This window comes from Quercus robur, chromosome 1 (assembly GCF_932294415.1).
Source record: "Quercus robur chromosome 1, dhQueRobu3.1, whole genome shotgun sequence".
In the NCBI taxonomy this organism is placed as follows: domain Eukaryota; kingdom Viridiplantae; phylum Streptophyta; class Magnoliopsida; order Fagales; family Fagaceae; genus Quercus; species Quercus robur.
The window spans coordinates 37141381-37166015 of NC_065534.1; the positions used below are offsets into that span (position 1 = coordinate 37141381).

A 24635-nucleotide genomic window follows, 5' to 3' on the forward strand; every position below is an offset into this window, starting at 1 on the left:
ACACTTAAGTACTGTACCTAAGTCTTATTCAATAATAAATTAATAACCATGTTAGTATGTTGATTATAGTAGTAATAATTATAACCATGTATGGAATCTTATGCTACAGGGACTCTAAATATGAACTACAATGATTCTCAAAAAAAGAAAAGAAAAAAAAAGAACTACAATTATTATAAATAAATAATCCTCTTTCTGTCAAAATATTAAAAAAAAGAAGAAGATAACATCCCTATTCATTAATAAATGAGTAATCCTTCATGAGAACCTTAACCCCAATGCATTGTCCTGCCGGCTCTTCCAACAGTACCCCAGGTCAGACAAGACTACCCACTTATAATATTAATATATTAATTAATAATTGTTAAAATTCTTATAAGATAAGTTATTACTCAATTCGTATTATATGATATCATGTTAAACGTACCTGACTAGTCTAGATGGAATGTCCCACCAGATATTAAGGATGTACTCCAGGTTGATTTTAGCACTGTTACTTAATTGAAATGCATTGCTTTTCTTCTGAAAAAAATGTTAAACTATATAATAATAATCTCTTCAAAATAATAATAATAATGCACTTCATACGTGCAATGAGGTTTTTTTTTTTTTTTTTTTTTTTTTTTTTTTTTTTTTTTAACTTTGATGTAATTTTTCAAGTTGAATTTATCTATTGTTAGTAAAGTTACACAAGAAAGAATTTTTAAAAAACTAAAATGTAGGATTAGAAATTGAGTAAAATGCAAGTTTTGGTGTGTGATAATTTTTAGGAAAAAAATGTATCAAATGTGCATGAAATATATTTAAATAGAGAGTGTTAATTTTTAGGAAAAAAATTTCTCTAATAGTTTTTTTATTTTTATTTTAAATTTTGTTGGATTACAATTTTAACCCAATTTTTTATTTTTTAAGAATAAAAATTATCTAATTAGATTAAGTGTATTTTTGACTTTTTTTTTAAACCATAACTAATTTTCTAAATCCTCTTAATATATAGAAAATAATAATAATTATAGAAAAAAAAATTAAAAGACTTAATTAATTATGATAAATCTCCTCTCAAATCTCATCAAAAATAAAATTACGATAGAATCAAATAAAAACAAATCCAGAAAAGGTCAAAAAAAACGGGCAAACGATAATTCGAAAAAATGGATCAGCTCAGCTGTAACAATTACCCAATTAAAAAAAAATCTGTCCCTTCTTTCTTTTTCTCTCTCTCTCTCTCTAAACCTATCATATTCATGTATATGAAACCATATACATGAATATGATACGAATATGATAACGATTCTACCGAGTACTGAGTCCTCCTCCTTTACCTTTGACTCTGGGAGAACAAAAAGACAAAACAGAAAACAAAAGTGTACACAAGCACAATTCACAACCACGAAAACCCAAAAATTAATATATAAAAAAGCAAAATATACTACTGTGTTCCTTATTCTCTAAGCATATACCGTGAGATAGTTACTATGATAATTGGAAACAAAGTTACAAAAGTCTTGATTCTCTTCTTGTTTCAGTACAACAACCTTTGATTCCTATTGAAGGCAACAACATTAACTCCTTCCCTTTTCCGATCACCGGAATGGCTTTCCGGCGAGTCCCTCTTGGCTTCTTTTTCTTTCTCTTTCTCATAGCTTCTTCCCAGTCCTTGGAATTCAAAAAGAAGCACAAAATCAAAGGACCCATCAAGACCCTTGTCGTCATAATCATGGAAAACCGTTCTTTTGACCACATCTACGGTTGGCTCAAAGCGACCCGACCCGACATCGACGGGTTGGACGGCGACGAGTCGAACCGGGTTGTAGTCACGAACCCGGACTCGGAAGAAGTTAAGGTTTCAAACGACGCTCTGTTCATTGACTCGGATCCGGGTCACTCGTTTCAGGCGATCAGGGAGCAGATATTCGGGTCGAACGATTCGACCCAAGAACCGTTGATGAACGGGTTCGCTCAGCAAGCGGAGAGCGAGAATCCAGGCATGTCGAGAACCGTGATGAGCGGGTTCAAACCGGAGCTCCTACCGGTTTACACCGAGTTAGCGAACGAGTTCGCCGTGTTCGACCGGTGGTTCGCCTCGGTCCCCGCGTCGACTCAGCCGAACCGATTCTACGTCCACTCGGCCACGTCACACGGAGCCATGAGCAACGTACGGAAAGACCTTATCCATGGGTTCCCACAAAAAACGATCTTCGACTCGCTCGACGAAAATGACCTCAGCTTCGGTATTTATTACCAAAACATCCCGGCAACCTTGTTCTTCGCGAGCCTGAGGAAACTAAAGCACGTGACTAAGTTTCACAGCTATTCTTTGAAGTTTAAATTGCACGCCAAGTTGGGTAAGTTGCCGAACTATGCGGTGGTGGAGCAGAGGTACTTTGATGTGGAGGCGTTGCCAGCCAATGACGACCACCCGTCGCATGACGTGGCGCTCGGACAGAGGTTCGTGAAGGAGGTGTACGAGACTCTCAGAGCTAGCCCTCAGTGGAACGAGATGGCTATTTTGATTACCTATGATGAGCATGGTGGGTTTTACGATCACGTGCCCACGCCCGTTTATGGTGTGCCTAGCCCTGATGGGATCATTGGTGGTGACCCGTATTACTTCCGGTTCGACCGGTTGGGTGTTCGGGTCCCGACCATACTTATCTCGCCGTGGGTCGAGAAGGGTAGTGGTGAGTGAGTCTTTGATTTTTGTTTTTCATGTTCCAAATTTGGATATGTACTTAGTTACTAACTGGTTTAATTACGGTACAAGTTTGGTATTGCTTGAAATTGTTTCTGTTTCTTGTTTTGGTTGGTATTACTTGATGTTGTTGTGCACGATTGCTGTGGAATCAAAATGAATTTTTCCCAAGTGCTTGTTTGTTTTGTTTTGTTTATTACTGCTTAATTGATTTTTTGTATGCTTCTTTGTGTGTTTTCTACTTCGAAGGATTCAAAACCAAAACAACGATACAGTAAGTTTTTGGGGTTTTGCAGCTTTGGACATTTGTGATGGGTGTATATCTTTGTTTGAATGTGTTAAGAAACTATTTCTAGTGCTTTATTATTGAGTGGGAAGGGGTTTGAAGAGCATGTGATTGCTGTGACTTAATGAATTTGTTTTTGGGAGGAGAATTTTTTTTTTACATCTTGATATTGCTATGTAATTCAGTGTGTATAACCTTTGTGGTCTGAGTAGTATCCTTTTTCTAACTAACCTGGCTATTTTGCTTCCAGATTTCCCAAAACATAGTCATTCATAGGCAAAACTGCTTTAGATAAAGCCTAGTCCAGACATACACTCTCACACACAACACATTTTATATAAAATTATGAACTAAAATGGATATGAAATCTGTGCTTTCTAATGACGAAGTTGAGAATAACATTCCTTTTTTTATCCATGTAATGAGTCAAGTAGATGCAAACCACCAGGTTAGCATATTACCTCTAGTCTCTGACCTGCTTTTCCAAAAGGAGAACTACTACATCTGCTGGGATTTTGGGGCTAGTGTCATCTCTTTAAAGTTTGGAACACGCTTGAACTATATATATTGGCTTCTTTGTAAATTTTTGATCAGCTAACATTCCAAATTTTGGTTTCAGATTGCATATTATTTAAAATAAGTGCTTATGTTTATGTAAAGATGCCCTTGATAGCTGCTAGTTATTCATTTTCTTACTCATAAGAGCAATATCCATTGCTGCTGATACTTTTGGGATTTATTGCTGATATATTAACCTGCAATGCTTTGGGCTCAGTCTTACCAAAGGAATTTTTATCTTCCTTAATAAACTGACCTGTACTGTTTTTCAGTCATGCTTGGAAAATGAAAACTACAGCTCTTTGACTTTGGTACTCTTTTTTCCAACTTCTATATTATTCACATTTTACAGAAGTTCTGGTTTTCTGAATGTACATTTTGTTTATATAACATAGGTTATGCAGTCAACTTTAAAGAATTATTAATATGAGCACCATTGTTTGACCCCAGACCTTTCCACCTGCGGACTGACTCTTGATTGTTTTGTGCAGTGGTTCATTTGCCAGATGGACCAACAGCAACGTCACAATTTGAACATTCTTCTATACCTGCAACTGTGAAGAAGCTTTTCAATCTGGAATCAAACTTCCTGACCAAGAGGGATGCATGGGCTGGTACTTTTGAGAGCTATTTTAACCTCCGTGATAGTCCACGTGATGATTGTCCAGGTTCGCACCATTCTCTTCATCATTACAAATTACTTTCATTTTCTTAATGATCTATTTATTCTCCCATTCTCACTTTACACTTCATAATATGAAGATTATAAGTGGCCATTGTGTGGAACAATTCTGGAATTTTCCTTTCTTGCTACCTATTCTGGGTTACAGATTGCCTGAATCTATAATCGGATTACCCCTTCTCGTATTCAGTACAATAGACATATACTATTCATTGGTGGTTTGAAATTAAAGTATCTGCAATCTTGTGTAAAGAAAAAGACAAGTTTCATTAACCTGCTATCTTTTTGGGGAGCACATGTACCTATGCCATTATTGTGTGGCAATACTATGTTCTCTTCCTTTCTCTTTTTCTTTTATGTGGGTTGGGAGGACAGTGTGATGTACCTTGAGAGAAAGAGTATGCAAATGCAACTGCATATTCCCTTTTCTACCATATGCTTTCATTGGACCTGTCCATTCTGTGAAAGCCCAAGCCTCCATGGGCAATTTATGCCTCTTTGAGTATGTAGCTTTAACAGTGAATTTTAAGAGCTGTCTAGTATTGAACTATCATTTTTAAATCTGGAGATTAATTTTTGTCAAAATGGTCCGCAATCATCTATTGATAGGAACTCATTATTAATTTCGATCTCCTGAGTTGGAGATTAGGAATGATATCGTCTGGCGCTTGTCGAAGGGGGTAAGGGGGGCAATTGCCCTGGCCTTGCAAAAATTCCCCCCCAACCCATTTCATATCACGTTTTTTTTGTACATTATTTTTTGTATTTATTTTTGTTGATATATCATTTTAATAATAGAAAATATTTGCTTGTATCAATGTTTTTGAGGTTTAAAAGTTTCTAAAGAAAAATAAGAATTAAAAAAAGGAAACTAAAGAAACAGAAGTTTTAATTGAGGAGAAACAAAGAATATAAATTTTTTTTTTTTCAAAAGTGGTAAGAGGTTAAACTCTTTATATTTAATAAAAAATGAGTACATAAATAATAAAGTTTAGAACTAATTATGTAATAAAGTCCATAATTTGATATTGTTTTCAAGTTAAACCATACAGTTTTGGATGCACAAATGGTTACCAAAAGGTTTAAAATTGTTATGATTTAATCATTTTATGAGTTCAACAAAAACAAACATAAGATGTACTTTATCTAATTACTAAAATTCATTACATAAGAATTATAAGTGGACTTTGGAAAATTACAACACGGCTTATTCATATTTAAAAATGCCCTAACAAATAAACACAATATAATGGATCTGCTATCTTTTTGTGGGTTTTCTAACATTAAAATGCCACTTAGCATTTGACATAAGTGATATTTTGTTGTCCAGATTAGTCCTTAGTATTGTATGTATAATGTGTGTTTGTTTACAATGTATTTGTACATATGTATGTTAGTGGGCATATGGATAAATCTATAATAAATTTTACCTCCTAAAGTCAAATTTGGCTCTACTACTACTGCTCGTATGCTTATTGAACTTGAAGAACCCAAAGTTTAGATTCCATGTATCCATCCCATATTGTTGTCCATGTTAAGAAAATCTAACTTTTTAAGTGAGCATTATTTAATGCATTGTTTTTTAGTTAAAAGTGTACAAGTTTCCAAAACTACACATGTTAATTTAAACTCCAGTGTAAGAAGGGTATTTGACTCTTTAAGTAAAGTAAATGGTAAGTTGGAAAATTAATAATTGACTTTTCAAAGAGGACTATATTTTGGGACATTTCAAAATGGAATAGAGGATTAGCAATTTGGGATAGAGGAAGTAATTTACTTTCTTATTTTAGCATATGATTAGTAGTTTTAGTTCATTTCTTGCAATTGATTGTTGAATATCAATCATGGTATCTGGATGCAGTAACCCTTCCAGAAGTAAAGAGATCACTGAGGCCATGGGGACCGAAAGAAGATTCTAGACTATCAGAATTTCAAGTTGAAATGATCCAGCTTGCATCCCAGCTCAATGGTGACTATGTCCTAAATGCCTACCCAGATATTGGTAAGAGCATGACAGTGGGTGAGGCCAACCGGTATGCAGAGGATGCAGTCAAGAGATTCTTGGAAGCAGGGAAGGCTGCTCTTAAAGCTGGAGCTAATGAGTCTGCAATTGTTACAATGAGACCTTCCCTCACTAGCCGAATTATGTTGAGGGATCGGCACTGTCACGGCCATCATGTCGAAAGCTACTGATTGAATTGGCTTCAGAAACAGAAACGCCAGTTGTAAATAAACATTTACACTTGCACTTCTACTGTATTGCCAGTGTATATTTGTACTATAATTAGCATATCAGAAAGATGCGGACCTATTAGCTTAAAGCTTTACCCAATAAACCAAGTGGTACATGAGAGCATATGGAAATCAACTATTTCTATTTATAACACAGTTGTGTACACGTTAGAGCATTATGTAGCTGGGTCAACCTATTTACTCCAACTACTCGTCAAGTCGATATTTCTGATACATAAGCATTTAAGGATGCAAAATGGGTAGTTTAATGTGTATATATGCCCATGATGGATATTTGCTAGCAGTCATTAACATGTGCTAGTTTTACTGCTCAATGCAGACATTTTCACACATGGATTAGAAATAATCGATTCGAATCCCTCAAATGATTATCATAATGCACCATTAATTTGTCAATTAAAGTGTATAAATTAATACTCTCATGTAGCACGTTTGAATATTTGACAAATTAGAAGTTGTATGTCGGCACGTTTGTTTAAAGTATTGGGCATGTAGTCCATAACTGTTAGTATTTTACTATTTTTATTTGATTCTAATTCAATCAAGCACCAGGGTCCTCTTCCTCAAATGCCGGAAATGATGGAAAGGCCAATGTGAATGTGTCCTGGCAAAAGATAATCTTTAAGTGTTCCACACGAATCCTCAAAAACCTTTTTTTTTTCTAGGACATGACCTTGAATATGATTATTGTACAAATGTTCAATAAAATATATTTGCGAAATGTGCCATCATAGAAATGGGACAAATAAATTCACGTGCAAGTGGTCCTAGAATACTTCTCCACATATTGGTGTGATGAATATGATTATAGATAGTACAATATTGTTTTTTTCTTTTTGCAAATTGTGTTGTCATAGAAATAGGACGCTAAATTCACATGCAACTTGTCCTAGTCTCCTGGAACACTTCTCTCCATATTGGTGTGCTTGCTTTACAATAAAGCCTTGAATTTCTTCGAAAATATAATATTTATATAAAAGAATATCTGGCAGATCTCATCCCTCCTCTACCTTACACATTCCAAGCCTTATCATTATCAATAAATCTCGTGATATAAAAATTTTCACAAATTTTCGCTAACATACTTTATTATGATTATTGATTTAGTGCATAATAAAACTATAAAAGTTCTATTCATTTTTCTAAAAATTAAATAAAAGTGGTATTCATAATAAACACTCAAATAATGGGTCACCTTAACAAGTTGTGAAAGTGTATCTAGGATCACTGATTTCTTTGTGTTTCTTTCTTCGCATGTCACTAAACAGTTGAAAGCTCAAGGCACTAGAGTACTATAATACTATTTTGTTATGTAATTAATTATGTCCAAGAGTATCAAACTCTTAGCAGTTTGCACCCAAATCCTATCCTTTCACCACAAGTCGTTGAAGTAGAATGCACAACTAGTCACCAACGCATGCATAAACAAGTGACCCCACGATCAATACAGCTACCATTCAAACCACCACTTTCATTCATACAACTATCTAATTCTATATCTTCCCTTTTCATTCACCACCAACCATCTATCTCACACACACACACACTTTCTCTCCTTCCGAAGAACCATGGAGGTCTCATGGGAACAAAGTGTCACAGATTCCATCAACACCGTTTACCTCCTCTTTTCAGCTTACCTTGTCTTTGTAATGCAGCTTGGCTTTGCCATGCTCTGTGCTGGCTCAGTCCGAGCCAAGAATGCCTTGAACATAATGCTTACCAATGTTGTTGATGCTGTTGTTGGTAGCATCTCTTATTACCTCTTTGGCTTTGCTTTTGCCTTTGGTGATGGCTCCAATTCCAACCCTTTCATTGGTACAAACTTCTTTGCTTTGTTTAATATCCCCAATACCTCATATGACTACAGCTTCTTTCTTTACCAATGGGCTTTCGCTATAGCTGTTGCTGGTATAACCAGTGGCTCAATAGCAGAGAGAACCCAGTTCACTTCTTACCTAATTTTCTCATTTTTTCTCACTGGATTTGTGTACCCAATTGTGGCTCATTGGGTTTGGTCATCTAGTGGTTGGCTCAGTCCTAGTTCCAGTGACTTGTTGTTTGGTTCAGGTGCAATTGACTTTGCTGGGAGTGGGGTGGTGCATTTGGTTGGTGGAATTGCTGGGCTTTGGGGCTCTTTCATAGAAGGCCCAAGAGTGGGCCGGTTTGATGCGTTCGGGAAGCCTATACAAATGAGAGGCCACAATGCAACCCTTGTGGTACTAGGTACATTTTTGTTGTGGTTTGGATGGTTTGGGTTCAATCCAGGCTCATTTGATAAGATTCTTGTGGCCTATCCCAACACCAGCCAAGGTAATTGGACTGCAGTGGGCCGGACTGCAGTTACTACCACATTAGCCGGGTCAACTGCCGGACTTGTAACCCTTTTCGGCCGACGATTACTAGTGGGCCATTGGGATGCATTGGATGTTTGCAATGGGCTGCTAGGTGGGTTTGTTGCAATCACATCGGGTTGCTCGGTTGTTGAGCCATGGGCTGCCATCGTGTGCGGGTTTGTCGCTGCATGGGTCTTGATTGGGCTCAATATCTTGGCCCTAAAACTGAAATTTGATGACCCGTTGGAGGCAACCCAGTTGCATGGTGGTTGTGGTGCTTGGGGTTTGATATTTACAGGGTTGTTCGCTAAAGAAGAATTTGTGATTCAAGCATATGATTCAGGCGAGTCAGGCGTGGTGAGGCCCTTTGGTCTTTTTATGGGTGGAGGCTGGGGTTTGATTGGAGCCCAAGCGATAGAGGTTTTGGTGATTGTGGGCTGGGTAAGTTTGACAATGGGACCTCTATTTTATGGCCTACACAAGCTTGGGATTTTGAGAATCTCTCCTGAAGAGGAAATTGCAGGCCTTGACATATCTAGACATGGAGGCTATGCCTATGCTCACCAAGAAGAAGACCAACCTCGCTTCTATACAGATTACATACGTGTACAAAATTGATGATTCCCAACCAAATGGCATTTTTCATTTGCATGTTAGTATGTTACACATATCTTTATTCGATTCTCATAGGTTTGTGATATGTCATGAGCTTCATGAATTGTTTCATCGAATTTAAATTTGCTCTTCAAAGAACTCTCCTGTAAACTTCAAAAGCTTACTGAACAATTGTTAAGTGTTAAATTAATAGTGCTGACCGTCTCTCATTTTCCCACTCTTTTTTTTCACACTTTTGTTGATCCATGCTATGGATTGATTCTATATTTTACAGTTGAGAAAGTCTGTGCAATTGTACACCAAATAGATCGCTGAAATATCACAAACCATCTCTTGCATAGAAGGGCCTAGTGAAGTGTGATAAAGATAAAGAGTACAGTCAACAGGCGGAAGGGGCTGAGAACATCGGCCTACCAAAATCAGGCCCCAAACACAAATGGAAAAAAGTAGCCTAGGGTGAACTTCACGACTTTGGACCAACATGATGGGCCACTAACTGGTAAAAGGAAGCTTCTTGATGGCCCAATTGCTATACAACTGAACCGGGTGAGCAAGAGACAAGCTTGCAAGCATATCCATGATATAGCTTAATTTATTGGAGACCCCAGAACAATGATAGCAGCCATGGCTGCTCAGCAGTCCTGCACTCCTGCTGACAGCAATAAGTGTCATTTGTTGGAACTGTAGGGGGCTTTGGAACCCCCGGGCAGTTACAACTATGGGATGGCTATTAGAGCTAAACAACCTAAGGTTCACTGGTGGAAGCTTGGATTTTTGAACTAATAACCCAAGTTTGTTTTGTTGGATTTCAGCTGGTTCGTAAGGGTTCTATGTCATATCTACTATTGACCAATTATGGTAAATCCCGGCACCTCAACTGACCAACCCTGTAAAGCAAACCAGAACATTGCTTCATATCTTGCTGCCTATGCTTTCTTGTGAGGCTAAGGATCTTGCAATGAAACAAATGGGTGAAAGAGCAGACCCAATTAAAACTAATTTAAGAGAGTTTAGAAAAAAAAAAAAAACTAAGAGAAATTTAGGAATCAATATCACCTGCTTGAAGCCAATAAAACTATGGCCTAATGGGGGAAAAATCAGTATGTTTGTCAAAAGAACATGTACAGCCAGGTTTATTATATACACAGTTTCCAAAATCTATGCTCTCACCTAACATGAGGATTATAGGGAACTAACACATGATCTGGAACAATAAGGGGCAATTTATTTATGTACATGAACAGCCTCCTACGATTCTCCTTCAAAATTGAAGATAAATCAACAACATCAGACTTATCTGTGTAGATCCAAAGGTCACCGGAGTTTACTCTTTTAAGGCTATCTCGACAGAAGGGACATGACTGAGACCGCCCATGCCTATGGCAAACAGCAAGAATATGAAATCAGATCCTGCTATATGTTAGTAAAGGCAGAAACAAGTTATGAGCCTAGTCAAATTCAAATTCATCATATGGATATGTTAGTAAAGGCAGAAACAATTACGAGCCTAATTAAATTCAAATTCATCATATGGATTGTTAACCCATATGAATTCTCCAATTTCCTCATATATAATTGACAAGTAGGGGAGACAATTTGTTTTATTGGTCTGTCACTACATGAATCAACCCAAACATAACTCATTTAATAATTGTATCAAAACCCCTCAAACCTAACATGACCTGTTTAACAAGCAGGTTGACACAACACAACCCACATAACATGCTTAATAAACAGATCATGTTGGGTTGATATAGACATGACCCATTTTGACCCGTTCAATAAACAGTATGTTGGGTTGAAACGAATGTAACCCATTATAATTCATTTAAATAAAAAATTACCCAAAATGATTAACATATTTTTATGTTTTATATGCGGCACATAAATCATAATAGTTATAAACAAATAAGTTTCATACAAATTCTATTTCATGATAATATCAATTGAAGTAATAATAACAATAAAGTTTCATCCAAATTTAAAAATACACATTATAAGAGCATTCACATCAAATGTAAAATAGAGAAAGTGGCCAATTTTGGACTTTTGGCCCCAAAATTCTCCCACATAAGTTAGGCTAAAATTGAGTTGAGAGAGAATATGAGGGAGATGAGTGAATTTTTAAGAGAAAGAGAGAAGGTGACTTTGTGTGGATGGAAGAAATGAGAAAGAGAGAGATGATGACTGGTTGTGGTTTGGGACGAGAGAGAGAGAGAGCTTAGAGAAGAGAGACTTGAGAGGAGGACATTGGAGAGAGAGAGCTAGAGGCTAGATAAAAAGAGAGTAGATGAAATTAAAAATAAAAAAAAGAATGAGAAATTATTATTTAAATAAAATAAAGTATAGAATAGATAGACTGGTGTGGATGGTTTTAAAAAATGGTTGTGTAAAATAGAAAAAGTAGGTTTTTATGCTAAAAATAGACTGTAATTTTTGCATGGATTAATGCGAATGCTCTAAAAAGAGTAAAATTGAATGAGTGTTTTTTTTTTTTTTTTTTTTTTTTTGGTTTTAGTAAAAGGGTTAAGGACTTTAGAGTTTCAATGAAGAATTTACCAAGACAACTATTAAAAATCTTTTAATAACTTAATTCCATATTAAAATTTTTAAATTATGTTAGATAAAAAATGACATTTAATTATATGGGTTACATGGGTTTGTGTCAAATGAGTTAAACAGTCTTGACACGAATAATGAACCAGGTCAGGTTAATGCCTCATCCAATGTAGCACAACTTCAGTTCTTGCAGGCTGTCGTGAATGACTCCTGAAGGATGGAAATAAAATTGGACCTTTGTAGCAGAGTTTCTCTAATAAAATTTTTCAAGAAAGAGACCAAAGGAAGGCCAAAAACTTAAATTTTCAATGGGACACTACATGATTATATTTTAACTTTGTGTGTGTGTGTTTTGGTCACTAAAAGCGGTGGTTATATACATAATCATTAGATGTAATACATGATGTGTTCAGAGAAGGAAAACAGAAAGCTTACCAATCCCGATAACACTTCCAACACAAAGAATGGTTGCAATTAGGCAAAACAACCTTGCTATTCACCTCCATGCAAATGCCACACTCCTCTTCTCTTTCTATGTCAATTTCAGAGAGTTTTCCTTTTTCCAACTCATCCTTCTTTTTGTATCTGAGACTACATGTCTCTTTCTGCTTCCGGTCCTCCAAATCTGTGACGCCTCTTTGAAGTTGCAAGAAAGATGGAAATATCACCGCTGTTTAAAAATAAATAAATAAATAAAAAACAAAAAATCCCAACTCATAATATTATTATTTTTTCTTTTCTCTGTAGATAAGTTGCAGCAATGTTAAAAATTGATCCACAAAAAATAATTATTTCTCCTTCATTGAATCTCACTCACCATAAAACTCTCTAATACTTGCTTTCCTTTCATAAACAGACATGGTCGTCTTGCCATCTGCATAGGTCTGCACCAATCCATCACATTGCCACACCCAATAAGTAAGTCATTATAAAATTACTACATTGTTGAAGGGGATGGGATGCAAATTAAACCACAGAAACAATTACAAGGACAAGAGAGAGAGAGAGAGAGAGAGAGAGAGAGATCTCATATAAATCTGAAAGCAGAAACTAACAGAATCGAAAAGTATTAATAGGAGAGACACGTACCATATAAATAAGAATTCTAAGCAAACCAAGTACACAAGCAAGGTGACAATCAGTCCATTGAACAAGAAAAAGAAAAAGGTGAGCCACTGGACTGTAGGACAGTCTCATCTGAATACGTGCTCCATCATTCTCCCTTGGAAAATCTAAAGCCCTGAAAAAACAAGAGAGGAAAGAAGGCAGCAAAGCACAGGATTAACAAATGTACAGAAATGATCATATAATCAAAGTGATAAAGAATCAGCGCACACACATAAAATATAACTGGTAGACATTTTATTCCACAACTTAGCCCAATCAACAAAGCCATTCTCCAAACTAATTAAGATGTTAAAAAAATTTATTTCTAGAGAGTCCTTTATCCCATACCAACAATTACAGAAAAGGAAAGTGTTGAAATATTGCATATGATTTGAAGGAGAAAGAGGAAGAAGATCATTTGCTTGAATATTCAACTAACATTAAAAAAAATCAACAAATTCCTAGGAGAGTCATACACCTAATGGACCATTATGAACCCAAGCTAAAGTTCTAGACATGGGTAGAAGCAGGACAGTGGTAGAATTTACTGTAAACAACTCTTAATAGAATTACAGAAAATCACTATTTTAGCAAGCCATTTATCTATCTGCTCTAACCACAGTTTCGAAAAATGCAGTATCTGTTTCATTCATGCCTCCAGCATGTTACTCCATCCTAGTGCTGCTACAACAAGCCTTTAAAATTATACATGAAATTAGCCTCTAATCATTCAAACTGTCTTGACACTCTATTGACATTCTAACAGGAAGTATGAATCCAAGGTCATTTAGAGCATCGTAGATGCTAGCATTACAATAGTCCTTATTGTAATGGTTAATCTCAAAATACATGCGAACCATTTAGAAAACTTCATTTGACTTTGTTAGAGCATCCACACCAGCTCTTCTATAAATGTGTAAAATACACATTTTGATCATTTTTACACATTTTGAACCAAAAAAAGGCCTGCATCAGATCATTTAAACTCATCTAAAATCATGCAAAATTTTAAACGAGCTACAGTACCCGTGTAAATTTACACGGGCATTGTAGCCCGGTTATAACTTAAAATATTATTATCTCTACAGTAAACCTCATTTTCGCTCTTTTTTTCTCTCTCTTGTCTCTGCTCTCACTCTCACTCTCTCAGGCGCAGCACAGCTCTCTCTTTCTCTCATCTCATCAATTTTTCTTCCTCTTGCTTCCGCCGATCGCCATCATCGCCGATGAGAACGAGGTCGAGCAAGCCGAGTCGCCGGACGAGTCCGTCTCCTACAACACGAACGGAGTTCTCCGATGGGTCTGTCGCCTAGAATCTCGTGGGTTTTGATCCATTTTTAGTTGAGCTTGAGGTCGGCGGCCGTTGCGAGGAGGTGGCGGTGTTGCGAGGCGTCGATCTTGCTTCGGCTGGAGGCCTCGATCTCGCTCCGATCCGTTGGTTGCTGGTTTTTTTTTTTCTGGTTTTTTGGTTGATTGTGGGTGTGGGTTGGTGGGTTTTGATCTTGATCGGCTTGGGTTTTCTGGTTCATTGGTGGGTTTTGATGATCTTGCCGCCGATTGAGTGATGATTTGGCTTGACTGGGTTTCGGGTTGGGTGGGTGATTAATGGGTTTGGGATTGAGTGGGTTTGGGCTGCGAGTGAGTTGAGAACGCCGATTGGGTCAGAGTTGTTGTGACTGTGATTGTGTCGTTGTTGTGATTGTTGTTGTGGAAGATCGGTGAATCATTGTTGTTGTGATTGTTGTTGTGTCGTTGTTGTGATTGTTGTTGTGGAAGATCGGTGAATCAGTGGCCGGATTTTGTTGTCGTGGAAGATCGGTGAATCAGTGGCCGGATTTTGTTGATTGTGTCGTTGTTGTGTCGGGCTGGGGTGGGTGTGGACGGAGAAGACGAGGTGGTGAGTTTGTGCCAGAGAGGAGAGGGAAGGAAATAATAAAAAATGTAAAAAGAATGAATATTTTATTAAATAAATGTGTAGAATAGATAAACTGATGTGGGTGGTTTGTAAAAGTGAATGTGTAAAATAGAAAAAGTAGGTTTTTTCTTGTAAAATAGACAACAAATTTGCACGAGCTGATGTGGTTGCTCTTAGGGGGTTTGGATTAAAATTAACATTGTAGCCACTCTTCAGTCTTCTCCAATCACAATATGGAATATTCCCACTTTATGCTTCAGCTTAAACATTAGATGATTTATATCAATGATAAACAAAAAAGCTGTTAGGAAACAGGAGACATAACCCAGGATTTATGGGATAAGAACAACAGAAAAGACAACGCACAAATGCAAACACCAGATTTTACAAGGTTATTATATATATATATTGTCATCTTAGCTCAATCAACTAATCTTTCAATATAATTCTGCCATTTCAAAATTCATGATTACAAAACTTTGACTAAAGGAGTTGGGTTTGCAGTCAAAACAGAACCCTTTGCTATTCAGTTCTGCAGAAGGTACATGATATGAAGAGCAATGATACTCTGTGTCCAAAGACTAGCATCATCTATAGGAATGTAGTAATGTCAATGAATTTGCCAGGATTTATGTGCATAACCCAACTAGTTTAATGTTCCCTTTTTTTATTTTATTTAAAGAATGGAAATATGTGCCATCATGGTCTGAAACGATTACACTCAAGTCAATAAATTTTCAGGTTCTTCATAAATTCCATGTCAAACATACATAGGATGATTACAATATATCCTCACATGAAGTTACATTTGAAAATTCCTAAAGAAACGGAATCCAAAAAAGAATGACACTGTAAATTTCATATAAAGAGGGTAATAAAAAACTTATCAATGAGTTCCTACTTCCTAGTCTGCTCTGTATTATTTAACGTAAGAATATTCCTCTCTCTCTCTCTCTCTCTCCAAATGTCCATAAAATGCAAAAAGGGAAAGTCCCCAAAAATCTCATTCTTCTCATGATGGCAAAATCTCCCTTTCCATGTGGCAAATATATATCTTCTACTTCAAATAAAGTTTAAGATCAAAGACTAATAAAAGAACCACAATTCAATAGCCACATTGCATTGTTAAAGAAGATTATCCAACCCAATTCACCAGTCATCATACACGTGTAAAATCCATTCACAATAATTCTTTACTTTCTACTCAGGTAGTCAGCTTGTCAACTGTACTCTTTAGTTACCTAAAGGCAAAAACGCAGTGGTCCATCAAAAGAATGCTACTTGAGCAGCCTTGTCTTTTTCTCATTTCATAGATTATAAAAGCTAAAAAGATATATTATCATTTAGTACAATATATAAATGGGTCTACTCTGGTTGAGCGTGTCAAAAGGCAAAATATTTAAGTTTCAAGGAGGGCCCACAAATTGATCATTCAAAACAATGGGTTCATTCATCATTGTGAATAAATTTATTTTAGAGGAATTAAATAAACAGATCAAATTCCTTATCCGGTGCCACGTCTAACTCACAAGCATGGATAATACTTAAATACATTCAATTCATTTTAAAGGAATTAAATATTCTAGAAAATTAAAAATTTAAAACAAAATTTATAATTTATAAATAAATAAATAAAAAGCCTAGGCATTTCATGCTCAAGAATGCTATCACATAAACAGAGCTAATAATAATATACATATATATTTTTAACACAAACTTCTGAATGGAAATCAAACACTATTCAAGAAAAACAAACTGAGAAATCTTATACAAAGGGAGCTCAATTCAGAGGACTAAAAAGCGCTATAAATTTAAACGTCAAACGTAACAGTTCAATTTTTGATGTGAAGAATCTGAAAATTCATATCAGAAAGAGAGAGAGAGAGAGAGTTACAGAGTATTGGCGTGCTGAATATCAGCTTCAAGCGCTTTCAGAGAATCCTTGAACGAAGACTTTCCCATGGCCGATTATATTTTCCAGGAAAAAAATTCCCATCCAACAAACAGAAAAAAAGAAACGTAACCACCTTAAAATCAGAGAAAGATACACAAACACTCGTAGTTTTCGATGAATCCCTTCTCGTAAAAACAAAACCAGGACACTACATTTCTCTTTACTACTCACTCATTTATATATCACTACTGGGAGGGGGATTATCTTTAAATTACAAATTTACCCTCAAGTGTCTTTTTTTTTTTTATATTATTATTATTTTTGATAGGATCACTCGTCTTAAATTAACTATTAAATTTTGGAACCGGTTATTGAGTGGTGTTTTTGTTTGACAATTTGACAAGCTTAATTTAGGAATACGAGTAACTTTCAGTTAAATGAGTATTTATTTTTGGGTGTGGCTAATAATAGTTATCAAAATACATTAGATAAGGCTAATTGACAATTTGACAAATGTATAATTTAATGTATTTCTTCTCCAATTTTTTTATTATTTAATTTTACTAATAATTGGTTTGAAATTATTGGTGTGTCCATAACCCTCCAGTTTTATAATTATTACATTATAAAAATAAAATAAACTTTTACTAATTTTTAAACTATTAAATTATTAGAAAAAAAATCTCAAGAAATTCGTTTAGTGATTCCTAAAATCTTATGATATCATAAAATACTTGCTTCGAAACCTTATGCTAGTAATTATATTTGTGAGAAAGTGGAATATTATGACCTGTTTAATACTGTTGTTTAAACAATAATTTTTAGTATTTAAACAATAATAACATTTTTGATACATATATCTATAATATTGAGACATAAATTTTCATAATACTGAAAATTGAACAACAATAAATAATAATCTTGCACCAAAAGGTTGTGATTGGAGGAACCAACTACCAAAGAGTGAAGGGGCAAAGGAAGACGGGCAAGTGGGAAAGATTCGATTGGAGGTTTGAAAGTTTAAAAGTAGGATACATTGAAGCCGCCAGTAAAGAGAAAGCCAAAACCTGCTGGCGCGGCCCCTTGGTTTTGCAAATTCAAGGCTTTATCGTGAAAAGACAATGTTGTCCCTTATCCACTATATACAAGTAACGTTATCTTTTTTTTTTTTTGAGAAACGAGTAACGTTATCTTTGATTGCTTTGCTGCAATATAATAATGTAGTATCTACTAGTATATAATAATGGACATTAATAATATAATATAGTTATACACAGTAATATGTTAGGCTAAGCCTATTCAGGCCACAATAAGGTTCAAATATATTTCCCTATAAGGGACAGGGTTTTAATCATTAAAAATTAATGTGCAAAGATTAAACCTAATAAATTTTGGATAAGGATTAAGTTCAACGGTGGAGACTATTAATTTTTCCAAATCCCACCTAGTCCTAGAGAAATGAAAAGTGATAAGGATTAAGACAGTTTGTTCTCTTCACAATTTCTGCGTTTCAAAAGCATTTGTGTGCTTTTGATAAGTTCATTTGCTTAAAGGTAAGACATAAAGTAATTTTTTAAGCAAATAGACTCATTTTAAGTAAATAAACTGATTAATTAACTTAAAGTCACCTTTTGCCTTGTCTTTAAGCAAATAACCTAATGGCTAAAAACAAGTTAGCCAATTTCACACAAGAAAACAAAACTCTTTACTGGTGAAGTTAACTGCAATAAATGGAAATGCAGCATTGATAATGTATTTATACTACAAGAATTATTGTCTACAATGTTAGAGATGGAGTTTGGGAAAAAAAAAAACATTAGTGGGGTGAAGGCCAATATTGGGCTCTCGCTATTACTCGTGTAATGTATGCAGATGATATTATTTTATTCTCAAAAGCTTGTACGAAAGATGCTCTAGTCATCAGTGATTGCTTGGACAAGTACTGTACATGGTTAAGCCAAATTACAAATGGAAAAATCTAGCATATTTTTCTCCAAAGCCACCCAAACACATAGTGGTAGAATCATTAAACAAACTATGCAAATGAAAACTCTTGAAAAAAGACTTAGTATACCTTGGAGCTCTTTTTGTTCATGTCTAAAGCACTTATAAAAGACTTCAAGTATCTACAAGGTAGACTTGAGACAAGATTAAGGGGTTGGAGAAGCAAAAGCCTATCTTGGGCCAATAGGTGCACCTTGATAAAATCAGTAGCTCAAACTATCCCAACATACTCCATGACTACTTTTGATATTTGTGAGAGTGCCTTTTTTTGTGACACTCAGGCCCAAGGATCCCGGGCCTAATAGTTTGTGGTTTGATGGATCAGGCTTTGATTCACCGCAGCTAACAGGCTGTTTAAGAATCAAGTAATACACAGGGCATGCTTCCTACAATACATGTAAACTGACAAGTAAGGATATTCGTATTGAAAGACAGATCAAAACAGCAAGGTAAATGCAGAGAGCAGAATAATCAAAAAGCACAAAATAATGTTATAAGGATCCTTAAATCAGTGAGAAATATTTCATTGAAATTTTCTTTGTTATGGTTACAGTACGCTCACTAAGACTTGATACAAGGTTCAAGCAAGCTCAAAAATTACAGTCTTGAATGGCTATTCCAACCTTCAAGACTTGCAAAGTTTGATTCTTTTTGAATCTGAGTATGTGCAGTAATGGCTTTTATAGGATACTGGGAAGTAATGTTACTAACTTTCCCCTGAGTTTTCTCTCCTTTACAGAATTTCATCAACAGTTTTCACTCCTCTCAATCTCCCCCTGCCTTCTTCGCAACCTTTCCCTCCCTTTTATAGTGTGTAAGAGTGTATTCTTTTGTGACACTCAGGCCCAAGGATCCCGAGCCTAATAAGAGGTTTGGTGAACCGGGCCTTGACTCACCGCAGCTAAAAGGCTGTTTAAGAGTCAAGTAATATACAGGGGATGCTCCTGACAATACAAGAAAAATGACAAGCAAGGATAGGCGCAATTGCACTTTTAGTCCCTACATTTTTAAGTTTTTCCATTTTAGTCCCTACATTTTATTTTTTCCACTTTTAGTCCCTAAAACCAATTTACGCTTTCCGTTTTGGTCCTTTCCGTCAGTCAACCAACGGAAATAGCTGAGGTGGCAGCCGGAACAATTAAAATATTATAAAAAATGCCACATCACCCTGACAAATCAGCATATATATTTTAAAAATTAATTTATTAATTTTAATTAAATAAAAAAAATAAAAACATAATTAAAAATAATAAAACCAAACCTAAACCCAGAAAATCAAATCCAAGAACACAAATTCAGAATTAAAAACAATGAAATCAAATGCCTATGAACACAAGAACACAAACCCAGAAAATCAAACCCAAGAACATGAAATTTATACCTAAATAAAAAAAAATTAAAAACAGATAGTTTAAAAAAGAAATTAAATTAAAAAAAAAATCTTTAGATTATGTTCTTCCTAGTTATCATGAAGAACATGAACTTAAATTAATTAAATTAAAAAAAAAATTTCTTTACATTATGTTCTTCCCAGTCATCATGAAGAACATGTTCATGTTCTTCCAATAATATGTTTGGTTGTCGAGGAAATTAAAAAAATCAAGAACATGCCAACATGGAACACGTAAAATCAAAGGGCACAGATCTACAAAATACAAAAGACCTTCAAACGTTCAAAACACAAAGAACACAGACCCTAACCCAACCCTCAATCTCTAGCAAACCCAGAACATCACATGAAAAATCAAACCCTTCATACAAACATCAAACCCAAAAACAAACCCATAAATTTCAAACCCAAATTCGAGAAACCCGTAAACAAACCCAGAAATTTTAAACCCACCGATCTAATAGAGACCCACTGATCTGTAAGAGATTGGAGGTAAACCACCGCTGACCTCAAGCCCTCCACTATCATGCACTTAGCCCCATCGTCGTTCACATCGACACAAGACACAGCCCCAACGTGTAGCTCCTTCACTGGAACCAAGCACTCCGACTCGAGCAAGGCTTCGATGGCGTTGGCGAAGAGGAGGTGGAGGGAGCCAGAGAAGGCAGAGGCGGCGATAAGGGGTTTGTGCGTTGGGGTTTGGGAGTTCTTGAGGGAGGAGATTCGGGAAGGCGGAGAAAATGTGGATTGAGGGGATTCACTACCACCACCACCATGCACGAAACCCACAAAAAAATCAAAGCAAAATCCACACAAAACCCACAAAATCTGAATCCAAAAGGAAAACCCATCCCTAAATCCATTCCTAAATCAAAACCCATACCAAATTCTAACCCCAAAACCCATCGGAAACCACCCCAAATCAAAACCCATGAACCATAAATCAACCCATCATCAACCACAGTGCTTCAATCAATCTACCTCAACCAACACCACTACACCACAGAGCTCAAAATCCACAAAGAGGGCCGGACCTTTATTTGTTTGACATAAATGAAAGAAAGAGAGCAGGACTTGAAATTTTTTAATATAATTAATTTAATTTCTTTTTTAAACTATATGTTTTTAATTTTTTTTATTTAGGTATAAATTTCATGTTCTTGGGTTTGATTTTCTGGGTTTGTGTTCTTGTGTTCATAGGCATTTGATTTCATTGTTTTTAATTCTGAATTTGTGTTCTTGGATTTGATTTTCTGGGTTTAGGTTTGATTTTATTATCTTTAATTATGTTTTTATTTTTTTTATTTAATTAAAATTAATAAATTAATTTTTAAAATATATATGCTGATTTGTCAGGGTGATGTGGCATTTTTTATAATATTTTAATTGTTCCGGCTGCCACCTCAGCTATTTCCGTTGGTTGACTGACGGAAAGGACCAAAACGGAAAGCGTAAATTGGTTTTAGGGACTAAAAGTGGAAAAAATAAAATGTAGGGACTAAAATGGAAAAACTTAAAAATGTAGGGACTAAAAGTGCAATTGCGCCGCAAGGATATTCGTATTGAAAAAAATGCCAAAACAACAAGGTAAATTCAAAAGGAAAGAAGCAGGATTAGCAAAGTGGTACAAAATTAACGTTAAAGGGATCCTGGAATTACTGAGATGTATTTTATTAATGTTTTCTCTGTTATAGTTACAAGAAGCTCACTAGGACGTGATACAAGGTTCAATCAAGATCAAAAGTTGCAGTCTTGAAGGGCTATTTCAGCCTTCAAAATTTGCAAAGTTTGATTCTCTTTGAATCCGAGTATGTGTAATAGTGGCTGTTTTTGGGATACCGGGAAGCAATATTCACTTTCCCCTCAGTGTTTTCTTTCTCCTCACTATGACTTTACTGATAAGTCTTTTCTCTAATAAAATCTGTTCTGGTTTCCCGAGGTTTTTTTTGTCTGTGCCATGAGAGGTTGCTGGGTTTTACTGGTGCTTGTGTTCTTTTGCTTTGTTTCTTATTTTCTTCTTCTGTCTTTTTCTTTCGAGCTGTCCTAGTCTTTCTTTGACTTTGTGCATGAAAGGATCCGCGCCTCTTGATGGTTGCTGAGGATCCTGACTTCTTATCCCCTGCCGTGGTTTTTTTTTTTTCTTTTCTTCTGGATGCTTCTTCGTCTGGGCTTCAAGTCTCCTGGGCCTTTTTATTCCTTCGTGGTTCCCCTTCATCTGCTACTTTGGACTTAGCTTGATCTTTTCCTTTTGGGCCTAACTCATTCTTTTGGGCCTCCTTCACTATGATCCTTTTTAGACCTCAACATAGTGATATTTTGGAGTCCCAGGGGAACCATTGGTCTCCCTGTTTTGTCTTCTAGTTAACAGGGCATGTACTGTGCCCATCACTCAGCAGGTTCTATTCCCTGTTTTTCGTTCTTTCCTTCTTTTTAGCTTCGATTCCTTTGAAAGTCTATAGCTGGTTACCTATTTCGGGATATGCTGAGGTCACGCCTTTCTCGATCCCACCATTTGGCAGTTTTTCCTTTTTGCCTTTTTTTCCAACCGGGCGAAATCCCATTCTGCTGGTTTGAAAGTCGTTCGTTGCCATTCCTTTTTTCGTACTTCTCCATTCTGGTTCCCCGAGGCGCTTCCCATTTGAGCCATGAGAGGTCGCTGGTTCTTTCTTCTTTTCTTGCTGGGTCGTTTGGCGCTTGTAGCTTCTACTCTGTTTCTTATTTTTCTTTTTGTCCTTTTCTTTCGAACTGTCTTAATCTTTCTTTGACTGTGCTTATGCACCTAGGAGGATCCGCGCCTCTTGGTGGTCGCTGAGGATCCTGGCTATTTCTTCTTCAATTTCTTGACGTGGGAGTCTCTTCCTTCTTGATGCTTCTTTTGGGCTTCAAGCCTTTTGGGCCTGCCCTTTCTTCTCTTTCGTGGTCCCCTTGCACTTGCTTCCTTAGGCTTGGCTTATTTTCTTTTGGGCTTGGCTCACTTCTTTGGGCTTGAGCACTGCGATCTTTTTTTAGACCTCAACAATATTCTTACAAAAATTTGTGATAATATGAATGCTCTGATTAGAAGATTTTGGTGGAAGTTGAAAAATCTTAATGGAAGGTACCTAGCATGGAGAGCTAGGGACAAATTATGCCAACAAAAAAGTAAGGGTAGTTTGGGATTCAAGAAATCCAAAGCAATGAATAAAGCTCTAGTTTCCAAATTGGCATGGATGGTGGTTTCCAAAAGGAATAACTTTTGCATGAGTGTTCTAAAATGTAAATATAAGAGCAACTGCATTATTCCAGCTAAATTTTTTCGTCTATTTTACACTAACAACCTACTTTTTCTATTTAACAAGATCACTTTTACAAAACACCCACATTAGAATATCTATTATATACTTTAACCTATTTAAATAATTTTTATTATTATTTTATTAATAAATATCTCTTTCATTAATATATATATATTTTTTTTCCACCCCACAAGTCCCAACCGTGCCTCTCTCTCTCTCTCAATTCTTCTCTGCCTCTACTTCTCCCTAAACTCTCTTCCTCATTTATATCTCAAACCTAGATTGGCAGTAGTCGACAACAACCTGGCAACGGCAAATCTATAGCAACCTAGTAGTGGCAGATTGATAGAACCTGGCGGTGGCAGATCGGCTGTAGATTAGTGGCAGATCGGTGGCAAATTTAACGGGTTTTCTGGTGGGTTTTTCATATGGGTTTTTGTTGGATTTAGTTTTTATTAATTTTGGTTTGGGTTTGTGATGAGTTTTTCTTTGAGTTTGGGTTGATTATGGTTGGTGGTGCTGGGTTGTGCCGTTGTAGTGGTGGTGTTTGGCGGTGCTGAGTTGTGGTGATGTGGGTGGTGGTGCTGGGTCTGTGTGGTTGGTGGTGGGGGTTATCAGTTGCAAAGGTTGAGTTGAAGAGAGAGACTCAGGGGAAGAAAGAATGTGAGGGGAGAGAAATAATATTAAAATAATGTATAGATGAGCTACAGTATCTTGCATATATGCATAGTTAGAGCAACCACATCAGTCCATGGATAATCTTGCAAAATACAAAAAGCAGCTCTTTTTACACATTTTGACCAAAAAAACACCTACATCAATGGATGTAAAATTGTGCATAAATATACAAGAGCTACAGTAACCGTGCATATATACATAGTTACTGTACCTCTTCTATATATTATTTAAATAATTTCTAATTTTGCTCCTTTTTTTTTCTCTCTCTCTTCTCCATCTGCAAAACCAACGACCTTGTCATTTGCTTCTTTCTTTGATACACACACTCCCACATACAAAATCAAAAATCAACCACAAAATCAACAACAAAATCAACCACAGATACCATAAAACC

The 24635-nt window shown here is 36.0% G+C and overlaps 3 protein-coding genes across 4 annotated transcripts; 2 read left to right on the plus strand and 1 right to left on the minus strand.

Annotated features, from left to right (window-relative positions):
• Positions 1–1378: 1378 nt before the first annotated feature.
• On the plus strand, positions 1379–6629 carry LOC126688760 (non-specific phospholipase C1). Its single transcript, XM_050383579.1, has 3 exons — positions 1379–2681; positions 4028–4204; positions 6080–6629. Exons 1-3 carry the CDS (start codon positions 1592–1594, stop codon positions 6409–6411), a joined length of 1599 nt encoding a protein of 532 aa, XP_050239536.1. The 5' UTR covers positions 1379–1591; the 3' UTR covers positions 6412–6629.
• A 1286-nt stretch (positions 6630–7915) lies between these two features.
• On the plus strand, positions 7916–9557 carry LOC126688769 (ammonium transporter 1 member 3-like). The gene has a single exon (XM_050383591.1). It carries the CDS (start codon positions 8040–8042, stop codon positions 9420–9422), a length of 1383 nt encoding a protein of 460 aa, XP_050239548.1. The 5' UTR covers positions 7916–8039; the 3' UTR covers positions 9423–9557.
• Positions 9558–10448: 891 nt separating this feature from the next.
• On the minus strand, positions 10449–17113 carry LOC126688776 (E3 ubiquitin-protein ligase AIRP2). 2 transcript variants are annotated; one of them, XM_050383604.1, is made up of 5 exons: positions 16895–17113; positions 13068–13218; positions 12796–12862; positions 12414–12648; positions 10449–10796 (listed from the first exon to the last, which is right to left on the minus strand). In XM_050383604.1, exons 1-5 carry the CDS (start codon positions 16960–16962, stop codon positions 10586–10588), a joined length of 732 nt encoding a protein of 243 aa, XP_050239561.1. In that variant the 5' UTR covers positions 16963–17113; the 3' UTR covers positions 10449–10585. The 2 variants fall into 2 exon arrangements, with proteins under 2 accessions (XP_050239561.1, XP_050239568.1); XM_050383611.1 differs by having other exon boundaries at positions 10720–10829.
• Positions 17114–24635: the final 7522 nt, after the last annotated feature.

Coding starts and splice junctions, on each gene's coding strand:
- LOC126688760 (XM_050383579.1), top strand. CDS start 1,592: ATGGCTTTCCGGCGAGTCCCTCTTGGCTTCTTTTTCTTTCTCTTTCTC. Junction 2,682..4,027: donor GTGGGTCGAGAAGGGTAGTG/GTGAGTGAGTCT, acceptor TGTTTTGTGCAG/TGGTTCATTTGCCAGATGGA. Junction 4,205..6,079: donor TCCACGTGATGATTGTCCAG/GTTCGCACCATT, acceptor ATCTGGATGCAG/TAACCCTTCCAGAAGTAAAG.
- LOC126688769 (XM_050383591.1), top strand. CDS start 8,040: ATGGAGGTCTCATGGGAACAAAGTGTCACAGATTCCATCAACACCGTT.
- LOC126688776 (XM_050383604.1), bottom strand. CDS start 16,962: ATGGGAAAGTCTTCGTTCAAGGATTCTCTGAAAGCGCTTGAAGCTGAT. Junction 13,219..16,894: donor ATTCAGCACGCCAATACTCT/GTAACTCTCTCT, acceptor TTGTTTTTTCAG/GGCTTTAGATTTTCCAAGGG. Junction 12,863..13,067: donor TTAGAATTCTTATTTATATG/GTACGTGTCTCT, acceptor GGATTGGTGCAG/ACCTATGCAGATGGCAAGAC.